Consider the following 25,256-nt stretch of genomic DNA (forward strand, 5'->3'; position numbering starts at 1 on the left):
GATTTTTCAGTCTTTTCACTCTTACTGTTGGATGGAATGGGGACCTACAACCTGCTCGCATGCTGCTTTTCTTTTTAATTTAAGCAAATATCTTTATTTTTAATGAAGGTATTCACTTTATGTATCTTTCTGGTAATGGAATTTTATAGAATAAAATTCACCCATTTATGGGTACAGTTTAGTTTTAATAAATGTATTCCATTATGTGAATATACCTCAGTTTATCTTATCCATTGTCTGTTGATAGGCAATTAGGTTGCTTATGGATTTTGTCTATAAAAGTAGGACATTTTTTAGCCACTATCGACACTGTGTACAAGGTACATGTCTTTATTACTTGACTGCATCATATGATAGGTGTACATTTAACTTTATTGAAGTAAAAATCACTCATAAAATTAACTGTTTTAACCATTCAGTGACATTTAGTACATTCACAATGTTGTACAACTATCACCATCACTTCGATCTAGTTTTAGACATTTTTATCATCCCTAAAGGAAAACTCATACCCATTAGGCAATCATTCCATATATTCTATTCCCCCAGTTCCTGGAAACCACAAATTTGCTTTCTGTCTCTATGGATTTACCTGTTCTGGTTATTTCATATAAATGGGATTATATAATATGTGAACTTTTGTGTCTGACCTCTTTCACTTAGCTTATTTCTAAGATTCATCCATGTTGTAGCATATATCAGTGCTTCATTCTTTTTTATACCTGAATAATATTACATTCTATGGATATACCACATTTTGTATACCATCAGTTTAATGGACAAATGAGTCATTTCCATTTTTTAGCTATTGTGAACAGTACTGTTATGAACATTTGTGTACAAGTTTTTGTTTGAAAATCTGCTTTCAGTTCTTTTGAATAAGTACCTAGTGAAATTATTGGGTGATATGGTAGTTCTATATATGATACGTTGAGTAACTGCCAGACTATTTTCCGTAGTAAGTTTCCCATTTTACATTCCCATTAGCAATGTATGAGAAATTTCCAATTTCTTTCTATTCTTTTAAAAAAATTTTTTTTTTAAAGATTTTATTTATGTATTTGACAGAGAGACAGCACAAGCGGGGGAGTGACAGGCAGAGGGAGAGGGAGAAGCAGGTTCCTCGCTGAGCGAGGAGCCTGACACAGGGCTAGATCCAAGGACCCTGGAATCATGACCTGAACCGAAAGCAGGCACTTGACTGACTGAGCCCCCCAGGCGCCCCTCTGTATTGTTGCTTTTTAAATTATAATCACTTGAGTGGGCATCAAGTGGTATCTTGTTGTTTTAATTTGCAGAGTCCTAATGACTAATGATATTGAGCATCTCTTTAGGTGCTTGTTGATTGTATTAATATTTTCTTTGGAGAATGTCTGTTATTGCCTGTTTTTAAATTTGGTTGTCATTTTGTTGTTGAGTTCTAAAAGTTTCTTATATATTTCTGGATACTTGCTTTTTATCAGGTATATGATTTCCAAATATTTTCTTCCATTTTGTGGATTGTCTTTTTACTCTCTTGATTGTGTAGTACAAATTATTATTTTTTAAATTTTTGTTTGGTTTTTTTGTTTGTTTGTTATGGTTTTGTTGTCATATATAAGAAACCATTGCCAAATCCAAGGTCATGGAGATTTACATAACCCTATGTTTTCCTCTAAGTTTTTTTTTATAGTTTTTCCTCTTACATATTAAGTCTTCAGTCTGAGTTTTATATGTAGTGCAAGATACGGCTCCAGCTTCATTGCTTTGCATGTGGCTACCCATTTGTCCCAGCACCATTTGTTGAACAGACTGTTCTTTCCCTGTTGAATAGTCATGGCACCCTTGTCAAAAATTGATCATAGAAGTATGGCTTTATTTCTATACTCTTCTCTTCAGTTGATCTGTATGTTCATACTCATGCCAGTACTAACCTGTTTCAATTACTATAGCTTTGTGGTAAGTGTCCAAGTTGGGAAGTATAAGTCATTCACTTTTTATTTTTTGGTTTTGACTATCCAGGGTTCCTTGCAATTCATATGTGGAGGGACACTCCACATTTTTGTGTTTTTTTCCAGCTTCTTTCATTTGTTTGTTGGCCTTGTTGTATGTCTTTTCTAAACTATATATTCAACTCTCAAGCTCATTTTATGAGGCCAGCATACCCTGATACCAAAGCCAGATAAGGACACTACAAAAAAAATTACAGGTCAGTATCTCTGATGAGTATAGATGAAAAAATTCTCAACAAGATATACTATCTAGCCAAATTTAACAACACATTAAATGATCATAATACTACATGACCTAGTAGTTCCACATCTGGATATTTACCTGAAGAAAATGAAAACAATTCCAAAAAATACCTGCATCCCTATGTTTATTGCATTATTTAAAAGATGTGGAAGCAATCCAAGAAAATGAAATATTGCCATTTGTGACAATGTGGATGGATCTAGAGGGCATTATGCTAAGTGAAATAAGTTAGAGAAAGACAAATACCATTTGACTTCACTTACATGTGGAATCTAAAAAACAAAACGAATAAATAAAAACCAAAAAACCAGAAACAGATTCATAAATATAAGGAACAAATACAGAGAGCAAACTGATGGTTGCCAGAACAGAGGGATATGGGAGGGAATGGGTAAAATAGGTGAAGGGGAATAAGAGGAATAAACTTATAAAGTGAATAATTTGTGGGGGATGAAAAGTACAGTATAGGAAATATAGACAGTAATATTGTAATAACTTTGTATGGTGAGAGGTAGTAACGACTTACTGTGATGAGCATTTTGTAATGTTTGTAAATGTTGAATCACTGTGTTCTACATGTGAAATTAATATTGTATGTCAACTATACTTAAATTTTTTTAAGAAGGATCATACACCATGATCAAGTGGAATTCATTCCAGATGCAAGGATGGTTCAATCTATGCAAATCAGTAAATGTGACACATCGAATTAATAGAATGAGAAATAAACATCAAATGGTCATTTCAATAGATCCAGATAAAGCATTTAAGAAAATTCAACATCCTTTCATGATAAAAATTCTCAACAAATTGGGTGCAGAAGGGACATATCTCAGCATATTAAAGGCCAAACATAACAAGTCCACAGCTAACATACTCAGTGGTGAAAGGTTGAAAACTTTTTCTGTAAGATCAGGAATAAAACGGGTGCCCACTATCACCATTGCTATGTAACATGGCTGGAATTCCTAGCCTGAGCAGTCAGGCAAGAAAAAGAAATAAAAGGCATACAAAACAGAAAGGAGAAAGTAAAATTGTCTATTTGCAGATGACACAATCTTATATATTGAAAATCCTAAAAATCTCACCAAAAAACTTAGCTATCCAGCTGTAACAAGAGAGAATTTGGTTTACTTTATTGTATTAGAGTTCTGTTACTGTGTAACAAATCAGCCCAAAACTTTGTGACTTAAAACAACAAACAGTATCTGACAGTTTCTGTGGGTCAGAAATTTGGGAGCAGCTTAGCTGTGTGGTTCTGACTTAGGGTCTCCCATGAAGTTGCTCTCAGGTTGTTAGCTAGTCTTCAATCATATGAGGCTTAATTGGGGTTGGAGGATTTATTTCTAAAATGGCTCGCTCTTGCTAGGTGGGCCTTTCCAAGGAGCATCTTCAAAGTCTTTATGACCTGACAGCTAGCTTCCTCTATGATAGAGAGCAAGGTGGAAGTCACAGTGACTTTTATGACCTAGCCATACATTGTGATTTCTGCCAGCCTTTTTGGTAGAAGCAAGTTACTAAGCATGGCCACAATCAAGGAGAGAGGGAAATCAGGCTTCATCTTTTGAAGGGAGGAGTATCACAGACTGACCAAGTGGAGGTAAGCAGTGGAAGAGACTCAGAATACTTCTTGACAGTGGCTTCTTGGAACTCTTCATTAAATTGTTCATGGTGTCTGAAGGAAGAAGAGACTAGTTTGCTATTACTTAGAAGACCAAGTCTGTTAAGACTTGGGCTATTATTGAGACATATATTTACATAATATTCTTTTCCTCCTTCCACTTAGGAAGTTACAAAGTTCATACACTGGAAGGAAAACAAATGATAAAATCAATTAAAAATACGTGAATAGTCTTTTTCTTTTTTTTTAAAGATTTTATTTATTTATTTGAAAGAGAGAGTGCATGAGTGGGGGAGCAGGGGCAGAGGGAGAGGCAGGCTCCCTGCTGAGCAGAGAACCCAACCCTAATCCCAGGACTCTGGGATCATCACCTGAGCCACACAGGTGCCCCCCACCCTTTTTTTTTTTTTTTTTTTGGCTAAAGTTTCATTGTGAAGACTGAAATAAAACAAACATCAATCAGGATTTAGAAAAAAGTTTTATTTCAGGTCTGGGGATTAAGAAGAAGGATAATGTCAACTGGTCAAAAGTATGAATTATATGCTGTCTTTAGAACATCCAATTTGGGGATAGCTTTTAATTTTGATATAATTTTAAACTTAGAAAAAAGTTACAAGAATAATATACAGAACTCCTGAATAATATTCAGCAGTTGTTTTGTGACCTAAAGTTCAGCCTAAAACCACCAGAGATAAATATGTAATGTGTTAAGTTGAGTTTATAACTCATTGCATTGAAAAAGATTGCAGACCAGAGGAGCCACCAGGCTTCTCACCAAACGAAGGGTGAAACAGTTTCTTAAAGGCTTTTGGAGAAAGGTGGCATTTAGGTGAAATTTAAATGAACTGATGTTTTGATAAGGTCAGGCAAAGCCAGGGCTGTGTGTAAACTAAAGGAGTCAGCATCAGATCTGGACTACACAGTGGACCTATGGTGTTTCCTTGAAAACAAAATTAAGAGGAAGGAATAATGTTGTGTAGCTCTGTATCTTTGTTGGAAATTGAGATTTCTTCTCTATATCATTTACTGACTTAGCAAATTAGGATATTTCAGAAAGTTACCTCATATCCTTTTTCATTCATTTCCCTGACTGAGAGACAAGCACTGTTGTGTTATTTTTCATGGTGGATTCATTTTGCCAGCCTCAGAACGTCATATGAATGTGATAGTGTAAATATGAATGGTATGTAGTTTCTTTTACTCAGCATGGTATCTGTGAGGTTCATTTGTTTTGTTGCATCTTGTAGCACTTCTTACCTTTTTATTGCTAAGTAGTATTTTTTTTAACATTCTATTTATTTATTTGGGGGAGAGAGTGAGCATGGAGCAGTGGGGGATAGTTGGCAGAGAGAGAGGGAGAAGCAGACTCCCTCTGAGCAGCGACCTCAATGCGGGGCTCAATCCCAGGACTCTGAGATCATGACTTGAGCCAAAGGCAGATGCCTAACAGACTGATCCACCCAGGTGCCCCTATTGCTAAGTAGGATTGTATATTATCAGTAAACTGCAATTTGTTTATCCATTTTCTTAGTGGTGAACTTGTGGGTTTTCAGCTTTGGAGATCATGAAGAAGGCTGCAATGAACACTTGCATAAGGTTTCTGTCTGTATATGTTTTTATTTTTCTTGTAGAAATAACTAGATGTGAAATTCCTACATCAAAGGCTAGTGTATGGGTGTATGTTTAACACTTTTTACATTTCCACCAAAAATTTATGTGAGTTTCTCAGTTGATTCATATCCAATGTTTGGTGTTGATAGTCTTCTTAATCTTATCCATTATTGTGGGTATGAAGTGGTCTGTCGTGGTTTTAATCTTCTTTTTTTTTTTAAGATTTTATTTTTAAGTAATCTCTACACCCAACATTGGGGCTCAAACTTACAGCCCTGAAATCAAGAGTTACATGCTCTACCGACTAAGCCAACCGGCAGCGCCTTGGTTTTAATCTTTATTATCCTAATTATAAATGATGTTGAGCATCTTTTCATGTGTGTATTAACCATTCACATGTCTTTCTTCATGAAGTGTCCATGTTTTTTGCCCATTTTTTTTTTTATTGAATTGTTTACTTTGTAATTGAGTTGTAGTAGTTCTTTATATATTCTAGGTACAAGTCTTTGTCAGACACAGCTTTTACAAATACTTTCTCCCAGTCTGTGGCATATGTAACTTTCTTAATCATATCATTTGATGAGTGGAAGTTTTTAGTTTTGTTGTATAATTTATTACTTTTTCTGTTAAAACTTTTGTAGTTGTAGCTTATACAATTAGGTATATGATCCATTTGAAATTATGTGTGCGTGAAGTATGGATCATGGTGTGAAGTATGGTTCAAGGTTCATTTGTTCATTTGTTTTCCGTATGGATGTCCAGTTTTTCCAGCACTATTTGTTGAAAAGACTTTTCTTTTCCCCGTTCATTGGTTTGTTACCCTTGTTGAAAATCAAATGACTGGAAAAAGATCTATTTCTAGGCTTTCTAGTTTTGTTCCATTGGTCTGTGTGGAATTGTGTATATTAATACACTTTGAAAAACTACGTAAAGTGCTTATTAAATATTAGCACACATAGGAAAAATCTTTCCCATACATGTTTTGCTAGTACTGGAGATCCTTCTTATGATCAGCTTATAGCTGATGACATTTGAAGGTTTTTCAGCATGGTTCTCTACATACGTCTCTGATACCTTTTTTTGGCATCATGTGAGATTGATGTTCACTTTTAATTCTTTTACATTTGTTTGTAACTATGAGAAAGCTCTTGTTTTGGTGCAGAGTTCTGAGACTAGTAATGACAAAAAATTCAGACACCGTTTTTCTTAAGATAACATAGTTATCTTATATGTTATAAAGATCTAGACAGAACTTTATCATACTGTCCACCAAGAGATGCCTTGGGTCCTTGCAGTGGGAAGGAGAAGAGGAAGAGAAGATGTAGCTACATAAAAAATGTAGTCTAGAACCTTGCCTGTCATATCAATATCTCTGGAGTATGTATTCATCATATTTAAATATTTATTAGCGCTGTGCTGAATGATACGGGAATTTTACCTCGGGGAATTTGCCAGTGTAGCTGAAGAATTAAAAAAATTGAAATAAACATAATACAAAGTAATATGTGATTAATGTTTGCATTAAGGTCATTGAGAGAATTTAAAATATCTTTATTATAGTTGTCTGTGTTGTTGACCTCAATCATTATTCTGAATTACAATAAATCTAAAAGTAAAAAACAGTTGCAATTTACCCACAGAGGAAGAAGGTAAGGAATTATAAATGAGAGAGAGAGTGGATCTCAAATGTAAATCTGTGTTGTTGGATATTGATTAAACATTTATAAATTAAAATTTTTATGTTTACTCTAGGTGAACTATGGTTATATGTTTATGGAATTTTCCTCAATAAATTCTTACGTGTGAATAGATTTTTATGCAGAATTCATCAGCAGTTGAATTACAGAGGCTGAACTCTAGGAAATAACTAAAGGTTGTGGAGGGGAGGTGGGTGGGGGGGGAAGGGATAATTGGGGATGGACATTAAATTAAGGAGGGCACTTGTTGTAATGAATACTGGATGTTATATGCAACCAATGAATCACTATATTCTACCTCTGAAATTAACCAAAAAATATAACTGGAAAAAGAAGTTGAATTATAAAAAAGTCCTAATATAAAAGAGGCATTTAATCTTCCTATTTATTGTAGTTCTTCAGTTTTAAGATGCATCTCTATCCCCATACATCTTTTAGCATGTTTTAAAATCAGATTGTGATCCTTAGTTTGGCCAGCGGGGAAGTCTACAGTCATTGTACGAACATGTATAAACATCAAAAGTGTCGTCCTATGCCTGTACTGTATAATCCGTGCTTCTAAAAAACAGAAAGTCTAGAAAACACAAAATACTACTTTAATATTACATTAATGATTGTGGGGAGGAGATGGGAAAGACCTACTTAATTACAAAGCCTGCTTAATGTGGGGCTCTTTTGTTGTTTTAAGGATTCTTTTAAGAAATACCAATCTTGATGGCACATATGGTTTTTTGTAAGGAAGAACCAGGAAATACTGAAGGCTTGGAGACAAAATGATCCAAATTTGGACTGTGACTTTTTATAAAAACACAAAAGTGATATGAGAAAATCGGTGTTTAAATCCAAAACAGTTCTTATAATCACTATGAAATACAAATTTCAAATTGTAAGAAAGCATTGATGGAAGTTGCTAGTAATATTTGTAGGGCGGTTTTGTCTTTCCTTTGACATTTAATATTCTTTGTTATTTATTGTGTTCTTTTATTATTTTCATGTGAAGTGGTGTAGTCACTCAGTTATGGCTTAGTCTGTTCCCACTTAACGAGCTCTGACTTTGGACAGCTTTTTAACATCTCTGAGCGTTGGTTTGAAAACTAAAATGAGATTACATTTACCTCGTACCGTTATTAATTTTATTCTTTTCTACTTAAATTCCAAGAGCTTAAACATAAACTTTCTACTTGAATCTCGCAACATTTTAAGTAGACTGTTAACATATTTTTGGTAAAGTGAAACTTTGATGTTAAGATAATATTCTTCTGATCTTTTCAAACTAGAGAACAGTTAGAAAAAGGTATGTTTCAGTAATGAATATAAGTAACTTCGTTAACTAGTAGGGAGTGAGGAGACAGAGGCAGATCAATGTCTTTCAGTATACACAAGGTTGAACGTTGTACTGGAAGAGTGATATGGCAGTCAGATGCTTGCTGCTCTGTGAAGAATCCCTGCAAATGCAAGTCACAAATATAGCTTCATAAGGATTGTTTTGTGGGCTACTCAGTGGCGTTGCTATTGATGATGTGACGTTTTCCCCCCTACATAATGAACAGTTCTTGATAAAATGATGAACAAAAGTAAAATACAAATTTTCTTGACTTACATAGGAGTTGTAGTTTGAAAATTCATTTTGTTCTAAACAGCAAGGAAAAAAAGGCTTTGTATTTATGTGTCAAATGGGCTTAGGTTCTAGGTTAATGTAATTACAGTGTTTTTTAACTGATTCAAATGTCCAGCTGGAAATATGGAAGTCTAGACTATTTGTTATGTAGGTGTCTATATGCTACATTACAGATTATCCTGCAATCCTGACCTCTTTCCACTAACTGCCAGTAGTCATCTTAATCTTCTTGACAACTAAAAAAAACATTCCCTCTGATTTTAAGTGTTCCCAGACTTTAACATGCTTGTTAGATGTGTGAAAGGTAAGGAAATTAAGTACTAGAGAAAGAAATAATTATGCAACTTATTTATAATTATGCAGTGACTAAATTTTATTAAAGTGGATAATTTGAAACTTTAGAAATTAAGATGGCTGTATTGTATGTTCTTATTTTTCCCAGTAAAATGAATGAAAATAAACCTGGTGCCTCACAGAATCTTGGTAAGTAAGATACTTAAAACATTTTCAAATATAATTTAAAATATTAAGATATTTTACTCTGCTTTTTTAATTACAATAATACTTTTTAGATGGCTGACTCAATATATAGGAATGAGCTCCCTGATCCATGCTTTTGTTCATATGTCCATATACGAAGGTATATTACATGTATTCGTTTCAATAAAAATATGCCATAAGAGGACAATTTGCCAAATTTTATTTATATTCTCTATGTGTATTTATCAGATATGCTTTGTATCTGAATAAAACAGCATTATTTATTTAATAAACAATTTTTTCTTCTTTTTGTATGACTTTTTCTTATATAAGGAAAAATGCAGGTGAGACCATTTTAAACAATACACAAAACTTAACGTGAAAAGGAAAACTTATCTGTAGGTGCTCTTAACAATCAGTAACCTTTGCTTTCAGTTGTTGATTTCTTCATTTATTAGTTTAAACAGTATATATTGATTTGCTACCATGAGAAATGAGAAATTTAAATTGTTATTTTATACTCTTCTCCCACTACTCCCCTCATCTACCCTTTTTAAGATTTATTTTTTGATTCCCTTACAAATTAAAATATGATACATAAAACTCTATCTTGACCATCACTGATACAGAGTATCTGTTAACTCCATATCATGTTGGGTAAGAAAATTTGTGTTCTTAATCCTCCCTCTATTTTGCTTTTCTGCTTTTACCTACAGACTTCTATCCACTGTGCTAATTTTTCTGAAACTTGGTAATTCATGGTCTACCTTCATGTATTGTGGACTGCAAATACTACCTTTACTGTTACTTACTTAATATTTTTCCTAAGATTGACTCAGTTTTTCACTTATGTGAATAGATCCAGTATCATTTGCCATAGTTAGAAGGTGATCTAATATAGTGAAGTCAGAACAATGTTACTGAATTTTAAATAGTAAAATTCAAAAGCAACTAAGTACAAATACAAACAAATGCAGTCTGCTTATAAAAATGCATGCCTAAAACCTAGTCTGTTCTGCATCCAGTGTCTCCATATACTGGCTGGAGGGAGGAAGGGAACAAATGGAAAAGCTACTGGTCCACAGCATAATAGCAAATGAGCTCCATCCAGCGCTTTTCCTTCCGTTCTGTAGTCTCAGCTCATTCCTTGTATTCCTTTTCCTCTTGATAGCTGCATGCATACTTAGAGCTAAAAGTATAGGCACTGGGGATGAAGGAATTAAGATGAGAGCTGCTTTATAAGATGTCCAGTAAACAAACGGCAATTTGCTGCAGTTGATGTGGTCAGAAAGAAAGGGATTTGAAATCTTTTGAAAGATTGAGGAGAAAGGGCTTTCAGTTATGGCTTAGCTCATATGTTTTTTTTCAGGCCTGGAATCTATTTTGTGAGTAACCTGTTAGCAAATGTACCGTTTCAATGCATAACATTCATTCTTGATTACATGTATTAGCTAAACAATTAGTAATAAGACTGTTAATTTAATACGCTAATAATTAGTAAATAAGACTAGCTGCTGTAATAGATAAATGCTGAAGCCTTACTGGTTTAACACAACAAAAGTTTATTACTTGTTTCTGTTACAATTCAGTGTGGATTGGTTAGGGGAGTTGGAACAGATGCGGAGTTTCTGCTCCCTGCAGTCACTTAAAGATTCGAGCTCTTTTTATCTTGTATTCATCTGCTGCCTTGAGATTCTCAGTCTTTTCTCTTCAGCTAGTGGTTTTCTCATTGTTTTATTAGTTTGTTATTAGAAATTTTCTGTGCAAGTAAACATCATAAGTTAGAAAAGATTTGAAAATTATACTAATGTTTATTCAGTTATATGTAGCTGCCGCACTCTTTTAATTATAGTTGTGACTTGTCCAAGTTTACACAGTGAGAGTGTAGTGCTAAAATTTAACTCAGATCTCCCTGACTCTACAATTTGCCTTTTTAAAATTATTATTGTTAGGGCAAAATACACAGAACATAATTCACCATTTTAACTATTTTGAAGTGTACAATTTGGTGGCAGTTGGTACATTGACAGTGTTGTACAACTATCACCACTATCTAGTTCCAGAACATTTTCATCATCCCCAATTGAACTACCCATTAGGCAGTTACTTTTCATTTCCCTTCTCCTTGGGCCCTGGAAACCACCAATCTGCTTTTTTGTCTGTCTCTGTATTTACCTATTCTGGATGATGTAATCTACTATATAAATGGAGTCATATAGTATGTGACCTCTTGTGCTTGGCTTCTTTTACTTAGCATAATGTTTCTCGGCTCATCCCTGTTGTAGTGTAGGTATTAGTACTTTTCTTTTTATGGCTGAGTAATATTCCATTGTATGGATATAATGTATCAATTTATCCATTCATCCGTCTGTTGATGAACGTTTTTTTGGCTTGTTTTCCCTTTTTGGCTATTGAGAACAGTGCTGCTATAAATATTAGTATACAATTAGTATACAAGTATTTGTTTGAACATCCATTTTCAGTTTTTTGGCATATATACCCAGGAGTGGAATTGTTGTGTCATATGGTAAGTTTAAGTTTTTGAGGAACTGTCAAATTATTTTTCCTAAGTCACTGTACCATTTTACATTTCCATCAGCAGTGTGTGAGGATTCCTGTTTTTCCAGATCCTTGCCAACATTTGTTATTTTTTGACATTTTGATCATAGCCATCCTAATGGATGTGAAGTGATATTTCATTGTGGTTTTGATTTGCATTTTCCTGAGATTAATGACATTAAACCTCTTTTTGTGCTTATTGGCTATTTATGTATCTTCTTTGGAAAGATGTTTATTTGGATCATTTGATCCATTTTAAAATTGGTTGTGTTTTTGTTGAGTTAATAAGAATTTCTTATGCATTCTGGACACTAGACCCTTAACAGGTATATGGTTTCTAAATATATTCTCTCATTCCGTAGATTGTCTTTTCACTCTCTTGAGTGTCCTTCGATGCACAAAAATTTAAAACTTAGTTGAAGTCCAATTTATCTTTTTTTTTTTTTTCATTTTTACTTTTGTTCTTGGTTTCATGGGATCTGTAAGAAACCATTGCCAATCCAGGGTTATAAAGATTTACCCCTATATTTTCTTCTAAGAGTTTAGTTTTAGAGCTTACATGTAGGTCTTTGATCTGTTGGGTTTTTTAAAGATTTATTTATTTGAGTGAGAGAATGTGAGCTGGGGGAAGGGCAGGGGAGGGCAGAGAATCTTAAGTAGACTCCCCGCAGAGCACAGAGCCTGATGTGGGACATGATCCCAGGACCCTGAGATCGTGACCCAAGCCAAAATCAAGAGTCAGACACTTAACTGACTGAGCCACCAAGTTACCCCATCTTTAATCTGTTTTGATTTAATTTTTGTATATGCTGTCAGGTAGGGGTTCAGTTTCATTATCTTGCATATGGCTATCAAATTGTCCTAGTACCATTTATTGAAGAGACTGTTTTCCCCTGATGAATGACCTTGGCATTCTTGTTCAAAATTAATTGACCATAGATATATGTTTATTTCTGAACTCTTTTTTTCCCATTGATCTATATCGCTGTCCTTATGCCACTACAACACTGTTTTGATTTCTGTAGCTTTTCCCTAAGTTTTGAATTTCCTCTCCTTTTTTTCTAGGTCAGTCTGGCTAAAGTTTTGTCAGTTTTATTGATCTTTTAAGAAAACCAACTTTGGTTTTTATTGATCCTCTATTGTTTTTCTGTTTTCTATTTCATTTATCTATGTTTATTTTTTCCTTCCTTCTGCTAGTTTTTGGCTCAATATGCTCTTATTTTTCTAGTTCTTTGAGGTTAAAATTGTTATTGATTTGGGGGTCTTTCTTTTTTTCATATTGGCTTACATAAAGAACAGCCAGAGGTGAAAGCTTGGGGTTTCTGGGGTCTTTTCTGAACATGCATCCAGCCTTGAGCATGTGTGCATCCTCTAGATTCCCTGTTATCTGTGGGAGCTTTTCAAAGCCCTTATTTACCTATGTATCTCCTTTTCCCAGCCTCCTCTTTCCTAGGTCTTTTGGTCTGTCACCTGCTTGTCCTGTCTGTTACCCTTTACTCCAAGCTGCTTCATCTAGTATATTTTTCTTAAATGCTTTTGACAGAGAAAGCTTTGAGGCAGGCAAAACAAGGGCAAGTATCTGAGCCCATCCCTCAGGGATCCACCACACAAATCAAAACACACAATCACTTCTCTTTAAGAACAAGCTTCATTTTTACCTCCTCTTGGACAATCCAAACCTGAAACATGGGCCATCATACCTAAGGCCATTGCTCAGCTGGAGAGTGGGGGATGGTAGTCCGGTAAGTTAAAATGCCACAAAGTGCTCATCAGAATTTACCATTCTGTTTCTTTATTGAGCATTCTCCTCATTGTTGTAAGTTTTAAAATTAGATTTCAGAATTTCTGAAAAGTTGATTCTGACAGTTTTTGGCAGCTTAATTTGTTGCTTTAGTGGAGAGACAGACTTTTGCAGTTTCCTAATCCATTATTTTCTGTGATGTTACCCTACAAGTTGCCATTTTAATTATACACTGGAATTCATCATTAACATTAATTAAAAAATGTAAAGTCTAAAACAGTGATGTTTATTGTTTTAAAAATAGGTGTTAGAAATTTTAAGTTACTGGTAATAATATAATGTGGTTTGCTCTCTCAGAAAGAATTGAATACATCACTTGAGAGAAGCTCCAATTCCATAGGTTTTATTTTAAAAATTTAAAAATATTTTTATATCTGTTTACTTTTTTCACTGTTAGCTTGTGTTTTTTGTCGAAAAAATGATGACTGTCCTAATCAATATGGAGAAAAGAAAACTAATGAGAAATGGAATCTCACTGTACATTACTATTGTTTGGTGAGTATAATTTATAATTAAATCCTGGAAATTTAATACTCTTCTAAAGAAGACAATTAGATCTTTTTTTTTTTTTTTTTTAAGTTTTTTTTTTTTTTTTAAAGAGATAGAGACANGCCAGCGAGAGAGGGAACACAAGCAGGGGGAGTGGGAGAGTAAGAAGCAGGCTCATAGTGGAGGAGCCTGATGTGGGGGCTCGATCCCATAACGCCGGGATCACGCCCTGAGCCGAAGGCAGACGCTTAACCGCTGTGCCACCCAGGCGCCCCAAGACAATTAGATCTTGATGGCTGGTTTCTGAGAATTGGATAAGTCATTTTGCTTCTTTGGATCTCATTTTGCCTATATGTAAAATAAGGTTTTTCATTTCTCAGATTCTAAGATTATGAAATTACTTGGTATGTATGAAGGAAGACCTGTCATCATTATCTGTTTATTTTTGCCTAGGCCTTTAGGGCCTAGGTGAAAAAAAGGAAAAAAATGGTTAGGTCTCTAAGGGAGTTGTCTTTTTACCACTTTCTTGTTTCCATTGTTGCTAGTGATGAATCTCAGAGAAGAGTTGTTTGAAAGTTCAGGGAGTAGAAGGAAAGTATTTTATTTCGCAGACAACCTGAAAAGAAAAGTTCTGAATAAAGGTAGTAAATATTTGTGGACAAGGAAATAGGTGAATTTATGAGTCACTCAGAAGAAAGAAAAAGTGATTTCATACTGAGAATTAGCATCTCATTTGTTTCCCCTTCCCTCCACCAACTTTTCACCTCACTGCCTTAAGATATTAATGGCACCATCACTGCCTTAGCATGCCAAGGCTGCAGTTAATAGACACAATATTTCTTGATACTGTATGAGTTATATACCACTTAACAAATTATCCTGAATTTTAGCAGCTTAAACAGTTACTATCTCAAACATTTTCTGAGGGTCAGGAATCTGGTATTGGCTGAGCTGGGTAGTTCTGGCTCAGGGGCTCTCATGAGGTTGCGATTGAGATGTCAACCAGGGTTCAGTCATACGAATTTAGATTGGGCTGGAGGATCCACCTCTGATGGCTCACTCACATGGCTTTTGGCCTTAGTACTTACTGCCTGTTGGCAGGAGGCCTCTGTTCTTTACTTCCTGGGTACCTCGGTAGGGTACTCACAGCATGGCATCTGGCTTCTTCCAGAGCAAGTGACGAAAGAGGGAGGGAGGGATAGATAGACACCAAGATAGAACCATATGACCTAGTCTTCACAGTCCCATACTACTGTCACTTTTACTTTGTTCTGTTTGTTAGAAGTGAGTCATTAATTCTAGCCCACATTCAAGGGTAAGAGAATTAGGCCCCATCTCTTAAAGGAAGAAATACAACAAATCTTTGTATACCCACCCCAGCATCCATGTTAAAACTCTAGATGCTTCCCTGAGAAACCATCTAACATATTTTTTAGTGGTTCTCTAAGACTATAGTTTTGTGTCTCAAGTACCTTGTAGGTTAAATATAGACTTCTAGACTGGTCTGGGAACTACTTGCTTTGTACTAAGATTTAAGGAAACATGAATTTGGCACTCCAAATTTATTTGTGAGTTTGCAGTCTTGTATTTTGTATCACCAAAGAAAACCTTTTCATTTTTCTGAGAGTTTATTTTACTTTTTATGCAGTAGAATTAGGAGAGCTATTTTATTAGTCATTGGGTTTTTTTTTTCATAACCAATTCTTAACTAGTGTCTATTTTTGTTTTCTCTAGGATATATAATATTGATTAAAATAATCCTCTTCTCTAATCACAAATTTGAAGTATTTTTTAATTATTTAATATATTTAATTTGATCAAATTTCCTTTATATTCTGTTTTTCATTAATGAGTGGAAAAATTCAAAACATAGGCTCAACACTTAAAAGATTCAATTTCACTGTGAACAGGAAAGTGCAGTAAATTACTATAAATAGTAATGGAATGTTAGAGCTTAAAGAGACTTAGAGACAACCTAGTACAGTGTTTTTATTTTTGTGTTTAAGGTGAGAGACATTAAGTTACTTGCCTGGAGTTCCAGAAAGTTGGACACAGAGCCCTGTTTGCAATCCAGGATTTCTTATTCATGGTTCATGCATTTTCTTGATTCATATTTCCTTAACATATTTAAACTGAAGTTAAAAGATTTTTAAAAATTCAAACATTTATGTTAACCATGATTCAATGGGTTTCCATAAATACACCTTTTATGATTCATAACCCAGGTAGATTTAAGTTAGCCTGAAATATCACTGATAAACTAAATTATCTCCATAAAATTTATGTTATTACATTTACACCTTTCAGTATTTACCACTTTTTTTTCTAAGCTTCAATACAGGTGTTTCCTGCCTTGCATTCTTCCTTTTTCTGTTATTTCCTGGAATACTTTTAGAAACCAGTTTGGTTATATGAACTGTTAATGTACAGTGTCTTCCAAATCAAAGAATGTGAGTAGCCTCTTACTTTGACCATGAAGAATAACTATTATAGATAAGAGGTGCTTGAAATTCAAGTTATGTCCATTTTTTATTGGAACATTTCATATATATATATAATGTGTCTATATTAATACTATATTAATATACACATACACTTTATATGTATTTATATATTCACACATTTTACATATATATATTCCAAGCTAGTTTCTTAAAGTCTATTTTCTAATTGAGAATATATTTATAGTTGATGTCAAGTGGAATTTGGCAGAGGGGTAAAGAAGAAGAAGGAGTTTACGGTTTTCTAATAGAAGACATTAGGAAAGAAGTGAACAGGGCTTCTAAACTGGTAAGTAAATTGTTTTACTCATTACACTAAATACCATAAGTATGATCAATCTAGGGAAGTTTTTTCCATCAGTTTCCCTACTGGAAATTTATAAGACTTTGATTTTATGTTCAAAAGCTTATTTTTGTCAAATAAGGTAAATTTTAGAAGAACTTTTTTTTTTTTTTTTTAAAGATTTTATTTATTTATTTGACAGAGATAGAGACAGCCAGCGAGAGAGAACACAAGCAGGGGGAGTGGGAGAGGAAGAAGCAGGCTCCTAGCAGAGGAGCCTGATGTGGGTCTTCGATCCCACAATGCCGGGATCACGCCCTGAGCCGAAGGCAGACGCTTAACCGCTCTGCCACCCAGGCGCCCCTAGAAGAACTTTTTGTGTATTTGCACATAAAAGCAAGGTTAACCAATTCTGAATAGTATACGTGACAATGCTGATTTCACTTCCTTACTTTATTCCAACCTATCCATCATTTCACGCACTCCTACCATCAGAATTATGACTGTACTTACACTCTGCTGTTCTTCAAACCTTTAATCCTGAGTCAACCCAGATGATTCTTATACCTCAGTTGCTCAGTTGGCATGATGGGTTGAGGTGGAAATTACAGAGCTATACGGACCAGTAATTTATGATATCTCCACCTCTTGTGGACATTCTGTGACATTCTGTAACTTTGTTCATTGCCTTCTCATGTTCTCCAAGATAAGTATTCTACACTTAAACCCCTTGTTCATTTAATTATAGTTTGTGAATCTTCTGTGTAATACATACTGTATTAAATGCAAGGAAAGGATTGTAGGTTTCCGTCTGGTCTGAATAGAAATAATGAGAGTAAGAAAATGAGACAGTTAAAAAAAATTGAAAAAGTTGGAAGTATAGGGAATTTTGTCCAGAGAATATAACTGGAACTGATGGTTTCAATGGTGGAGCAGTTTTGGGTCATGAGAGGATTCATTATTGCACTGGAGTAGCGATGAAGGGCACTGACACATCATAGTTGAAGAAGTGAAAGAAAGGTTGTCTCATCAATGTAGAAGTTGTTTACAATGGTATGAAGAATTAAGATACAGAGGAAGGTGCCAAAGTCTGGAGGTGTGGTGGAAGCTAGTAGGTGACAGAGGGTAGATATCATTAGACTTAAAGGACCAGATTTTTTAAACTATGAAGGTAAATTTGTGGTCTACAGCCTGCACCAGAGAACTAAAATAATGTTCTGATTATTACCCTTGCCTTTTTCCATGTCCTACTCCCAACCCTTTCTAAGTCTGGATGAAAATAAAGGAGGGTGGGAAAATAAGTAGCTTCATTCAAGAAATTCTGTAAGGGAAATAAGCATATAGAGACCTTTATTTTAGTTAAGGCAAAAAAAAAAAAGGCAATTAGTTTTGAAGATGTTGAGGGTGCTGGGACCAGATGGTAAATTAGAGGCTATAGGACACAAGAGAAAACCTTGGGAAAAAGGTTAGTAGTGGCATTTATCTAAGGACCATGTGAGAGTATTAGTATCAAAATTCTTCAGCCTCCTGATGACAGTGAACTTGGGGTGAAAGATGACCTCAAAATTTCTTTCAGTTTGGAAATACCGGTTTTCTTAAAACATCTGAATCCTCTCTGACTATATTGGGAATGTTTTGTTTTGTTTTGAAAGATTATTTATTTTAGAGAAAGACACCAGCGGGAGGGCTAGGGGGAAGAGGGAGAGAGAATATCAAGCAGATTCTGCACTGAGCGTGGAGCCCAACTCGGGGCTTGATCCTACAACTCTGAGATCATGACCAGAGCCGAAACCGAGTTGGATGCCCAACTGACTGTGCCATCCAGGTTCCCCTCTTGTGAACCTTTGAGAATATCTTTATCGTGAAGAAGTTGTCTCCATTTGTGACATTAAGCTAGAGTTCCGTATGTCGGTTTAGTGGAAGAGCCTCAGGTTGCCAAGGTATTCTCCAATAACCTAGTGGTACTTCATGGGTCAGCATAAGACTGTATAATCCCTTCATCAGTGACCATTTTATAATGGCTATCTCAAGGGTTCCAAGATGTTTTAGATACTTCTGTGTATCTTAATAATGATTATTGAATCATCTAATAGGCTTTGTGTTCGTATACCTCTTTTAAAATTTTAGTTAGTGGCAGCGGTATTGTATTTGTTTCCTTTGGGCTATACCATAATAAATTACCACAAACTGAGTCATTTAAAACAGAAATTTGTGGTGATGGGTATTAAGGAGGGCACATTAAGGAGGGCATGGTGCGCTGGGTGTTATATGCAAATAACGAATCATGGAACACTACATCAGAAACTTAAGGATATACTGTATGGTGACTAACATAACATAATGAAAAATTATTATAAAAAAATAAATAAAACAGAAATTTGTTCTCATAATTCTGGAGACTAGAAATTCCAAATCAGGGGCGCCTGGGTGTCACAGTCGTTAAGTGTCTGCCTTCAGCTCTGGGCGTGATCCCGCAGCAGGCTCCTCCGCTGGGAGCCTGCTTCTTCCTCTCCCACTCCCCCTGCTTGTGTTCCCTCTCTCACTGGCTGTCTCTCTCTGTCAAATAAATAAATAAAATCTTTAAAAAAAAAAAATTTCCAAATCAGGCTGTCAGAAGGATTGGTTCTTTCTGGGAGCTGTGAGAAAGAATCCCTTTTCCGTGCTTCTCTCCAAGTTTCTGGTGGCTGCTAGTAACCTTTGGCATTCCTTGGTTCATGGCAGCGTAACTCCAATCTCTCCTTCCAGCTGCACATGTTCACATGGTCTTCCCCTCTGTGTGTATGTGTTTTAAATTTCCCTCTCCTTTCACTTATAAGGACACCAGTCATTTGATTAGGGACCACCCTAAATCCAGGATGGCTTCATCTTGAAATCTTTAACTTAATTACATTTACAAAGACCCTATTTCTGGGGTGCCTGCGTGGCCCAGTCAGCTAAGCATCCCACACTTGGTTTTGGCTCAGGTCATGATCTCATGAGTGGTAAAATCGAGCCCCAAGTTGGGCCCCATGCTTATTTGGAAGTCTGCTTGAAGATTCTGTCCCTCTGCCCTCTCCCAACTTGCATACTTGATAGCTCTCTAAAATAAATAAATAAATCTTTAAAAGCAAAAACAAAGACCTTATTTCTAAATATGGGTTACATTTATAGGTACCAAGAATAAGGACTGGAACTTATCTTTTGCAGGGGATGAGGGATGTCACTACATAACCTATTATGGGTATATAACACTTTTTCATTTAGTTAGGATAGGGTGATCCTAGCTGATTTTTTTCACAGATTGGTTTTTAGTATTGTTTTGCTGTTCTCCTTGATGAATATTTCGTATTTATGTGTTTCAGATTGGAGACTTTAATGTATAGCCATTATGTTTACAAACCCTTCAGTTGAAAATATTTTAGCCAGGTGGGAAGGAAAAGAAGCTTCTCTGTCCCATCCACATGTTAGAGATAACTCTTTTACCAGAAATTGTTACAGGAGTGAATCTTTAGTGTCTTTAGACTGTTTCTGGGTAGAACAGTTTTTTTTTTCAGAAATTGCTTTAATAAACCATCATCATAGCTGTTATATGATGAAAATAATTTTCAGACTGCCCACAGGAATATTCATTTATACCTTGGTCATATTATATTACTCAGATTTTGTGTGTTATGACCTCTGTTTTCATATTTTCTTCTAGAAATGCTGTGTTTGCAAGAAAAATGGTGCTTCAATTGGATGTGTTGCGCCCCGATGTAAACGAAGTTATCATTTCCCATGTGGACTTCAGAAAGAATGTATTTTCCAATTTACTGGCAATTTTGCGTAAGTTAATTAATTAATTGTTGAATATGAAAGATGAATGTTAAGGAAAATGGATATGGGTATCCCACTGATATAAATCCTTTGTAAAATTTCTTTTCAGAGCTTCACTGAGTTTACACATATATGTTACATATATGTTTTACATATATATATATATATATATATATATATATATATACACATATTTAAAGTTGCTCACCTCCTCCTTTATGGAGTCATCTCTATCTGCAAAGTCTTGGGAATTGCCAGTTTTGAGTGGGCTTAACAGTTAATATTCACCTTCAGTTTTCAGCTCTAGAATATAATATGAAACTGCTAATTTATTCATATTTTGTAAAAATTTCCACCTTACATAATTCTAGATTTTTATGTCTCTCTTGATTTACGGTCCACTCTTCTTCCATAGGGCCATATGTATTTCCCATTGAGTAAACTGAAGGCATTTAAATTTGGTGGAATCCAAAAAATAAATATTGTGCCCTGGAGTGCCTCTGACAATATTTACTTTCTGAATCCAGCTTTAAACATCAAGACTTACGAATTTTAGTATTTGATATTATGAGTGTTCTATTTGTTTTAGTCTTTGTGTTCTTAACCTATTTAATGGATTGTCAGCATGTATAACACTGCAGTTTAGAAAATGCAAATGGAAATAAATTTAGTGGTTTAGGAATAAGTTTTTATTTGTATTTTATGTGTTACATAATTAAAATATTTCTTTTTAAGTTCCTTCTTTAATTTTGTACAATATTGAGTATGATGGTGTTGCTAACAATAATACATAGTATTCTCAACATAACAAGTTACTGAATTTCTATGCATTGAGTCTTTTTTTTTTTTTTAAGGTTTTATTTATTTGAGAGAGAGAGACAGAGATAGTGACAGAGCTAGCAAGAGCAAGGAGGAGAGGGAGAAGCAGGCTCCTCACTGAGCAGGGAGTCCAGCACAGGGCTTGATTCCAGGACCCTGGGATCATAACCTGAGACAAGGGCAGGCGCTTAATCGACTAAGCCACCTAGGTGCCCCTCTAGGAGTTAAGTCTTACCACCAAAAGGTTCACATTCTGAAAGTCCTGCCCTCCTTGGTCATAGTTTGTGAGACTGATTAACAGTGCCAAAGTTCCAGTCTTGTAGGTTAATTATGAGAGAGATACAAATGAGTTTCCTCTTATAAATGTAAATCGTAATGCTAGCCTCATTGTGTTTTGTAATTTATTAGATGTTGTTTTTAAATAATTTACATTTTTAGGTCATTTTGTTGGAAACATCGACCTGTTCAAAAAATTACATCTAATAATTATAGAGACTCCTTACCATGTACCATTTGCTTGGAATTTATTGAGCCTATTCCAACTTACAACATATTACGAAGTCCTTGTTGTAAGAATGCTTGGTTTCATAGAGACTGTTTACAGGTAAGTTATTTTGTAAGCTTTTCTGATATAAAATTGTTCCTTGCTGATTTGAATTTTATTTTATCTTATATTTTATTTTATTAAAGTTTATTTATTTATTTACGTAATCTGTACACCTAATGTGAGGCTCGAACTCATGACCCCAAGATCAAGAGTTGCATGTTCCTCTGACTGAGCCAGCCAGGCGCCCCTGATTTGATTTTTAAATTGTAAAGAGTTGACCTGTATATTTTACCTCTACTTGTAACTTAAAAACAGCTTTATTAAAGCATATTTTATGTAAAAAATTTGCTCTGTTGAAGTGTACAACTAATATTTAATAAATACATTAGAATACTACCTTTTAATGTATATTTACACTTAAATGTATATTTACACTTTTGTTGTTTTAACCTAAGGATTTTGTTTGTATTTCACAATGAATAAAACACAGATTTAATTCCCAATTTCATTTACACATTTAAACTTAGAAAACCAAGACATTTGAAATGATAATTTAACTAGAAGCTAAGATATTTAAATGTTGAGGCCTTTAAAACAATCACAGCTTCTTGACAGGAACTGATTACTATTTAATGAATTAAAAGTATTTGTTTTGAAAGCCACCTTGTATGTCAAACCTGATAGCCATTGTTGTTTTGTTTTTTGTGTTAAAGATTTTATTTATTTGAGAGAGAGCATGAATGGGGGCAGGGGCAGAGTGAGAAAGAGAAGCAGACTCCCTGCTGAGCAGGGAGCAGGACGCAGGGCCCCAGGATCATGATCTGAACCAAAGACAGACACTTGGCCAACTGAGCCACCCAGGTGCCCCCGATGACAAGTTTTTAAAAAACATAAAACACATAACATGAAACACTTTAATATTTATTTGATTCAGAAGATTCTTGAAGGTTTTAAAAAGATCTCACTTATTGATAACATCAAATACAATAGTATACGTGTGTGAAAGTGCCAACTGATAGACAGTTATAGTTAATAGAATGCCAAATAACAAAGGATTTAATTAAGTTTAACACTTTTTTTAGAGCTTGGCTTTTATTATTTTTTAGTAAAATGAAATGTTATTACAGGTTATTCACAAAAGTATTTTTTAAAGTTACGAGATGTTGTAAATCCTCTTATATTTCAAGAAAGTCTTTAAAGTAATAATAATATTCAAAGTACATGAGTGAGTCGAACAATAGACAATAATTATGCAACTTCTTCTGAAATAGTGATCACTCAACCTAATACAAAATATACTTTCGAAATTACAGTTTATCCTAGTAAACCACTGCAGTTTCACCAGGGGTGGTGTCCCCTACTTTTGAACTTACAAATCTTTTAAGCCATCCTGATCATTATGTAGAAACAGAGTATTCAGCACCTCATGGACCCTGCTTAGCACATGTGGATAGAATGAGTGAAGCACAGAAGTTGAGTATAGGATCTGATGCTGCTGCCTACAGTCAAGGTCTGTTGGTACCCCAGAAAGCCAGAATGGAATGACTTCAAAGAGAACTTGAGATTCAAAAGAAAAAGCTGGATAAACTAAGATCTGAGGTCCCTGAAATGGAAAATAATCTAACTCAAAGGCACCTGAATAGATCAAATTCCATATCCCAAATACCTTCACTCAAAGTAGGCAGTTGAGAGGTTGTAATAGACAACTCCAGATTGACATTGATATTAACCAAAGAAATTATCTTTTTCAAGTCCGAGGACCACATTTTAAATTTAGTGCTATTCATAACTTTTATGACAGTTTTGGATTTATAGATCCTATACCACTAAAACCCAAAGATCAAAGGTCCACCATCAAAACACCAAGGACTCAATATACAGAAAATGATGAGGGGTCTCAGTGGAATTGTACTGCTTGTATTTCTTTGAACCGTCCTTAACAGCCTTAATCTGCTGTGAACAGTGTGAGGTGCCAAGGCATTTTTGAGCCAAAAGGCCTTATATCTCTAAAATCATATCTGAAGTTCAAGAAACTAGCCTGTCATCAAAGTTCCACTGCCTCATAGGATTTTTGTCAAATTGAAGGTGTGGCAAGATGGTGGTATACCGATGTTAAATGTTAGCCCACAGAGCTAATAATAACCTCAGTCTAATGTCATGCTGTTGAAATTCATCACATGAAAGGTAATCTGCTGAAAGACCTTATTGCCTACTGCCTAACCATGTACAGTGTTACCAGTAGCACATTGTGGATAATTCTCAATGTATTAATGCCTAGGTGTTCCTAGTACCTTTTTTTAAAAAAATTATCTAAATTCAAATTAGTTAAGATATAGTGTAATAATGATTTCAGGAGTAGAATTTAGTGATTCATCACTAACATGTAACACCCAGTGCCCAGTACCTTTTCCCCTTCACATCACTACTGAATTTTGATAGGAGGAGGGAATAGAGCAGTGGCTGGCTGGCTTGCTTGCTTGCTTGCTTTTTTTTTTTTTTTTTTTTAAGATTTATTTATTTGAGAGTGAGAATGTGAGCAGGGGCAGAGGGAGAACAGGGAGAGAGAATCCTCAAGGAGACTCCCTGCTGAGCACGGAACCCAACATGGGGCTTGAGCCCAGGATCCTGAGATCATGACCTGAGCCACAATCAAAAGTCAGCCACTTAACTGACTGAGCCACCCATAGCAGGCACCCCATAGCTTGCTTGCTTTTCTTTTTTCTTCCTTCCTTCCTTCCTTCCTTTTCCTTCCGTCTTTCTTTTTCTTTTGTTCTTTCTTAAGCTTTAGGTGAAACACTACTTACGTGAAGAAAAGAAACAAGATTTAACTCTTTAAAAATTGCTGCCTCGTGGTGCCAGTGGACAGGGGAAAAACTTGATCATTTCATGGTACTCTTCACCTTGTCTTTGTCTTCCCTAAAAATGTCTCCACTCTGTGAAGCCAGCATCTAGAGTCTAAAGATGAAATGGAAAACAGTATGCGTTGTGTGTAAAAACATGGCAGTGAAATATCCCAAAGCTTTTCCTACTGTACCAGTCTCTCGAGTTTAAGTGATTTCTTCTTTATTATTTTCTTATATTTCTATAGGTATAGTGTAATAGTCTTTTGTTAACTGATTTTCTTTTCTCTTTTTAGTGATTAAGCACAATCATCTCCCTTTTTAAGCCTTACCTGAGAGAAGCAGTGCCTTAAAATAAAA

The 25,256-nt window shown here is 35.0% G+C and overlaps 1 protein-coding gene across 5 annotated transcripts in view; it reads left to right on the forward strand.

Annotated features, from left to right (window-relative positions):
• The window catches only part of G2E3 (G2/M-phase specific E3 ubiquitin protein ligase), a 56,636-nt gene that overhangs the window by 5,752 nt on the left and 25,628 nt on the right, over positions 1–25,256 (forward strand). For 2 of the 5 annotated variants that reach the window (XM_019809127.2, XM_002928371.4), the window contains exons 2-6: positions 9,225–9,265; positions 14,020–14,117; positions 16,800–16,901; positions 20,575–20,699; positions 21,948–22,113. In XM_019809127.2, coding sequence (XP_019664686.1) covers positions 9,229–9,265; positions 14,020–14,117; positions 16,800–16,901; positions 20,575–20,699; positions 21,948–22,113 — 528 coding nt within the window. In that variant the 5' untranslated portion in view covers positions 9,225–9,228. Of the gene's footprint in view, positions 1–2,867; positions 3,836–9,224; positions 9,266–14,019; positions 14,118–16,799; positions 16,902–20,574; positions 20,700–21,947; positions 22,114–25,256 lie in introns of those variants that run through there. The other 3 variants (XM_019809126.2, XM_034648619.1, XM_034648620.1) reach the window with 3 other exon arrangements.

This window comes from Ailuropoda melanoleuca, chromosome 20, assembly GCF_002007445.2.
Source record: "Ailuropoda melanoleuca isolate Jingjing chromosome 20, ASM200744v2, whole genome shotgun sequence".
Lineage (NCBI taxonomy): Eukaryota > Metazoa > Chordata > Mammalia > Carnivora > Ursidae > Ailuropoda > Ailuropoda melanoleuca.